Source organism: Haemaphysalis longicornis, unplaced genomic scaffold (assembly GCF_048455015.1).
Source record: "Haemaphysalis longicornis isolate Haplotype H1 unplaced genomic scaffold, Haemaphysalis longicornis Haplotype H1 scaffold_12, whole genome shotgun sequence".
Lineage (NCBI taxonomy): Eukaryota > Metazoa > Arthropoda > Arachnida > Ixodida > Ixodidae > Haemaphysalis > Haemaphysalis longicornis.
In genome coordinates, this window is record NW_027526225.1 from 81,883,979 (window position 1) to 81,889,978 (window position 6,000).

The window sequence follows — 6,000 nt, forward strand, 5'->3', positions numbered from 1 at the left end:
GAACGCAAGCACTGGAAGCACAAGACAAATTCTAGATCTAAACAAGAAGTTAGTGATGTTTCATTTCGTGAATGCGGGTTATGCACAAGCATGTCGAATGTTTTATAAACATTTTAATATGGCAGTTTGGCCAGGCCAACCGTGGAATATCGTGCAAAGGCAGCATACGTTCCTTGTTATAAAGCATTGTCTAATACACGAATGAGAGTATGCGATGCTCCGTACTTTTCTAAAGTTCAGAGAACAGGCACAGATTTCTTGTGGTTGACCCGCCTAATTGATTCATTGGTTGCTGGGTGCACGCCCCAGGAATGTGCGCTGCAGCATGCATTCCGTTTATCAAGCATTGTCTCTACCAACTTCATGGGTATGTGTCACTTTACCAGGCTAACTGCAGCTGTGTGCCGAACCTTAGGCCGATCGCTGTGCTTTTAGGTCGCACATTGTGAACCGGTTTGCGCAAGTTGAGATAGAGTACAATGAGCACTTTCCCAAATGGCTGGCAGTCAGCGACAATGTACTTACCATAACGTTGTATGCAACCCAAGAGCCAAGAGATCACACCTAACTGATAGGTAACCTTTAAGATGAGCTTTGCGACATGTCAAGCAATGTTGCACTCACTCACTGTACGTTGAGCTTCGGGTACAAAGTTGCATCGTTAAACCTCAAAGTATGCCGCTGGGTCCAACGTCAAACTCCCCCCCCCGCTTTGCTACGCAAGCCGTTATACGCCTCGAGCTTCGCGATCGCTGCGCCGCCTGCCGCCGCTTCTCCGCGGCGTTGATGGGATGTGCGCTGCGTGGCTGATGGGGGCTCGTGCAGTGTTTGGGTTCTGTTTCGCTTCTTTTCGCCTTTCCGCCCCCTAAAAAAACTTGTTATGGTGACGTCTATAAGCAAAGAGTACGTTTAGGTCACTTAAAAAGCAGCTGCGTCTTCGTAGAGCACGCAATCGCCTGCAAGAGCTACCCGGGGACGCAGTTCTGCGCGCATCGTCGCCGCTCTTCCGGGCGTCGGCGACGGTAGCAGCATATCATCCCTGTCACCTCCAAATACGTCAGTCACAAATGAATTCTACTGTCGCCTCGTTTAGACCTGATACTGGCACAGTGAGAGGTTGGCTTCATTTTGCAGCGTGAACAACGAATGCGGCTTTGTTTCGAATATATACGTCGCAGAAAAATATGTTTCTGGGATGTGATTAGCCAATCCCGGACAATAACTTATGCATTTTATAAGAATATAAGCCATGCGAAAATGTTAAGTATATTTCAAGCCTGTACGTCGTTAAATATGCACATGCCTTATAGCAAGATCCAATGCAATCTAATAAGAAACCCCCGAAAAATACATGCTGTGCAAATGCGGAAGAAAACTAATTGCTCTAACGGAAATAAAAAAAAATACAGTGCAGCTTCTGACATGCTAAAGACATCCGTCAAAACTTAAGCCAGGTAGGTCTCACCAGACCAACTACTATACGCGAAATGCACCGCTATTTCGCGAGACGTAGGGGGGGGTAGGGGAGGAGGACGCTTTGTACAAACGCGGAGCGCAATCAAGCAAAGGACGTTTTGGTAATGACACACGCAAATCTCGCGTTCACTGTCGTTTTGTTTTTCCTCTTCAAAGAACACCTGATCGAATTCGGCGGACGCATTTTTGGAAGTATACAGGGCAGGCAGTTCGCAAGCGATGAAAGATTGGGGTATGTGGCGGCCCTCTGATTTCAGTTTCTCCTTTATTCTGCAGGCTCCCTGTGCCATGTGACGATATTTTGAAGAAGCGTTCAGTCGCGGACGCCGATTATATTCTAAGCCATTCTGAGCTCTGGTCGCAGTGGATATAAGTAGCAGACGAATGTTTGCGGGCGCTCACCTCAGAAGACGACTCTTAGTAATGTGCTGATCCCCGAGTATAATTCTGCATTATCTGTCGTACTTACGTTGAATATTCCCGAAATTAACACACACTGGCATGTAAATGGTGGTGACCAATATCTGAGGTATATTATTGGCAAAAGTAACTGGCATGCTGTCAGGTATGGGTGTTCCACTGAATATGTACGTGCACAAAACTGATTTACATCGTAGTCGTATACCCGTAGCATGAACATCAGAGGAACGGGTGGTTATGGAGACACTGCTCGTAAGTTCAGGGCAGTGTAACTACGATCAGGTCCATGCATACGCCGGTTCCGCGACCTTAGCCTGTGACACACACCTGGCGCTTATACAGACCGAATATACCACACTAAGATCGCGTCAGAAACATTCACACTCTCGTAAACACACCCCATTTGCGAGCAGAATGAGTGTTTCACATAAACATGGAATTCCAAAGCCCGCAAACGCTAAATCTCAGTCGTAAACATGCCGAAAAAGCAGCGGCGACAGTGGGAAGCGAGACGGAGACTCCCGCGCCTGCTTCCGAAACGGGCCGCTAGGTGGATTTCAGTGGCGCCCCTACAGGCCGCGCTCGAGGCGTATAGACTGGCAAACACAGGAAGCCAATAACAAAAGTGTTCTCCTTTCTCACTCCTCTACTGGTGTCCTCGCATTCCGTATTACAGAGTGGCTTCAAACACTCTCTGGTCAATTTCACAAATGGGGAACTTGAGCATGAAACCTCCTAGCCAAATTCCCAATCCGTGCGATGTCGAGAATAGCTTCATTAGATGTTGAAAACAACAAAATCAGTAGGCGTGGCAGCAACCACGCTTCGTGTAATTAGTGCATCCTTTTCCTGGAGAAAATTTTCCGAGGCCAGCTTGTTAAAAGACGCTTTATTTGTCAACTAGTCGGATTCATCCAGGTCATCCTCGTCGTCACTGCTCATTTCCTCCTCGGATGTCGAGGAGAGGGCCATGTCCTGAACAATGTCCGTGTCACCACCGACGGGTGCTTCATCATCCTCCTCCGTGGCCAAAGCCTTCGTCTTTTTCAGCTTCTTCACAGCAGCCTTCTTCTCAGACTCCCCCTTCTTCTTCGCGGCCTTCTTCCGTTTTGGTCCATCGTCGTCGGATTCAGACTCAAAGTCGGGCAACTTTGTCAGCGTCTTTCCACGAGCCGCCGTCTCCTGCTTCTGGCTCCGCAGCTTGCTCCACTGCTCGTAGAACCTGCTCCACGGTGTTCCTTCCTGCTTCCATCTCTGCTCCAGGTTGTCCAGCCCCTGCGCATCGCTGAGTGCAACATTGCAGTTCTTCCTCCGATCTTCAATGAACCTATAGTTCTCCTCCATCTTCTCGACGAGCTGTTTCACCTTCTTCGTGTAATTTGCGACCTTGCACTTCTTTGCAAAGTCCTTCAGGTAGACGAGAGCAGGGAGAACCAGTTCGGGGAAAGCGATCGAATGAGACACGCTGGACAGGTACTCCAGAACCAACTCGTAAAAGGTCTCGATGACAGCGTCGCGGAAACCGCTCTCCTTCATTTGGGCCTGTGAAACGCGTAACACGCAGCTCAGGTCCAGGGGCCGCATCGACGTTGCCGAATGCTTCTGGTTAAAGTTGACCACTGTGCAGGCCTCGAGGAGGTGTGGCATGATGGGAATGAAGACACCGGTTCCAGACGACAGCTGCATAAGGCCGCGGACCAAGTGGAACCGGAGCGGGACGTACTTGGACGCCGGTATCAGCTGTACCGTGCCCACCATCGTCTGTACTAGCGGGTAGATGAGCGGCTGGAGGGTCTTGCTGGGCGACACGGTTGCCAGAAGGTGACTCCACAGCAGGCAGCAATGGACGTACTGCCAATTATACACGGCTTTGCAGGTGTCCTTCTTGCGTACCGTCAGGGCATTGCGAAGGTGAATGGCCAGCTGCCGGATGTAGAGGAACGCGTGCTGATAGGCCAGGGCCTGGTCTCCAGAGTAGGCCTCCACGAGCGAGCGCTTCATGAAGTTGATGAGGGGCCAGGTGGTGGGCGATGTGAACTTGCAGTTGCGAACGTAGGACATGTACATGTGCTTGAGGACGGTGTCCAGGTAGTTTCGGGGAAGTCCCCGTATGGTGCGAACGAGACAGACGAAGGCGACGACGCGCACCGTTTCCTCGGCTTCGCACCACAGCTGGACGAGGCGCTTGAGAAGAGACTTGGCCACCTGTGGGAACGCCACATAGTAGGGGACCAGAAACAGGATGTGTCGCAGCAGAACCGACACGAGCTGCGGTTCAGTGACGGCGGTGATGAGCTTGACAACGTTCATAAGGTAGGTCTTCACAATGTACGACGCTTTCTTCCAGGAGTGGCTCTTGGTCGGGTCGAATGATTTCGACTCGTCTTGGACCACTGCAGGCTCTGGTAGGCGCAGGACTTTGTGCAGAGCAGGCAGAAGTTCACTGAGACAGAGCTTGACAACAGCGTTGAACACCACCTGTCCTTCAACTTTAAACGGACTTGCGAACTTCTTGGAGCCGGGAGCGGTTTCGTCCCCTTCTGCTTGCAAAACGGCCGCCTTGAAGTAGCTGATAACCTCCGTGATTTTGTGCAAGTCAGGGTTCGCCCGCAAGTCCCTCTCGAATTTGTCGATATCCTGCAGCTTAAGAACCTGCTTCTTGCGAGTCGCCTCATGGGCATCGGGCTCCTCTTGGTCTGCGTCTTCGTCCTCGTCCGCTTCAGTGGTGTAAAAGTCAAGCAGGTCCTTGTCGTGCTCTTCGAGGTACTTGTAGAAATCGGGGTCGGTATCCTTCAGATTGCGCACGATCTCCTTGTGTTTTTCGATGTCCACGTCGGACTCGTCCTCGCTCCCAAAGTCTTCCCCGTCAACGGCACTGTCCGTCTCTTCGGAATCGGCAACAGCATCGCCGTTTCTGCTCTGTGATGTTCGTTCATTTCTCTTGGCTACCTTTGACAGCGGGCGCGGCTGAACCATTTTCTGTTTAGGGGGCTTTGTTGGAGCTGCTTCGCCGTCTTCGTCAGAACTAGCCTCGTGATCCTCTTCTGCGTCTTGAGCAGGTGCTACTTTCTTTCGCTTATTAAGACGTTTTCGTTTCTTCGCAGTTGACGTTTGCAGGGAGTCGGGAGAGCCGACGGCATCCGCAGATTTCGAGCGCCGGTTTCGCTCACTCGCTGTCTGCGGTCTGGCGCCCTGATCATCGCCAGAGTCTGATGAAAAGCCTCCTGCCATGAACTCTTCAACGCTTACCTCGCTGAGCTGTTTTCTTCGCATTTTCTTTACTGGACCCATCACTAAGTATCCACGACGCACGTGCGGTGCAACTAGAGCGAACGTGCATGCGGTTACGGCTTGGCTATGGCCGTGGCTCGATTACAGCTCGATTAAGCCAATCCAGCGATGTAAGCATTGTTGACCACTCTTCAAAATAAAATGTTTTTGTTAGGGTTATAGTTTAATATTGTGATTGAGTTAAATAAAATTGAGTTCGCAACGCTTAGGAAAGCAACTGAAATTAAGATATTTGAGTGACGCCACCTGGCCCCTGACGTCAGCTTTGGGAAGCTGCCCGGCCAGCCCGTGCATTGAAACCGTGCTACACCCGGGCGCTGACATGATGCCACCCTCACAGCGTTGCCCGCTGCCTTTTTGCCTACTAGAGTTGGCGGCAGAAGTCGGTATTCACCTAGTAACCAACGCATTCCATCATGGCAGCCACCGTCGCTGTGAGTGCGCCGTGAAAACTTTGCTGTGCAGAAACGTTGTGTGAAGTTTTTCCTGTGGTAGGTAGCGAACTTTTGTGCCATGCTGCCGCGTTCGATGCAGTTTTGCATTCTCCGCAACTGAGAAGGGTAGCGCCTAGATTAGCGGGTACTTCGTACGCTCGGAAAGGTAGCTTTTGCGGGTGCGTCAGGGGAGTTCGGTCGTCGCTTCGGAGTTGAGCGGACGTGTTTTTTCGTGCTCCTGTGCTTCGGAGGGGCTTCATTTCGGCGGCCCGCGCTTGCGCGGGCTGTTGGACGTCGCCTGGCTTTCGCTCTGCTGGTGTGGGCGGTCGAGTGCCAGCTCCCGCCCCCCCCCTTCCCAGTACCCGTCTCCAAAGCGGTC

General features: G+C 51.5%; 1 protein-coding gene across 1 annotated transcript; it reads right to left on the reverse strand.

The window, feature by feature from the left end:
- Positions 1 to 2,766: 2,766 nt before the first annotated feature.
- On the reverse strand, positions 2,767 to 5,270 carry Noc2 (Nucleolar complex protein 2). The gene has a single exon (XM_077693582.1). It carries the CDS (start codon positions 5,185 to 5,187, stop codon positions 2,797 to 2,799), a length of 2,391 nt encoding a protein of 796 aa, XP_077549708.1. The 5' UTR covers positions 5,188 to 5,270; the 3' UTR covers positions 2,767 to 2,796.
- Between the last annotated feature and the right edge of the window lie 730 nt (positions 5,271 to 6,000).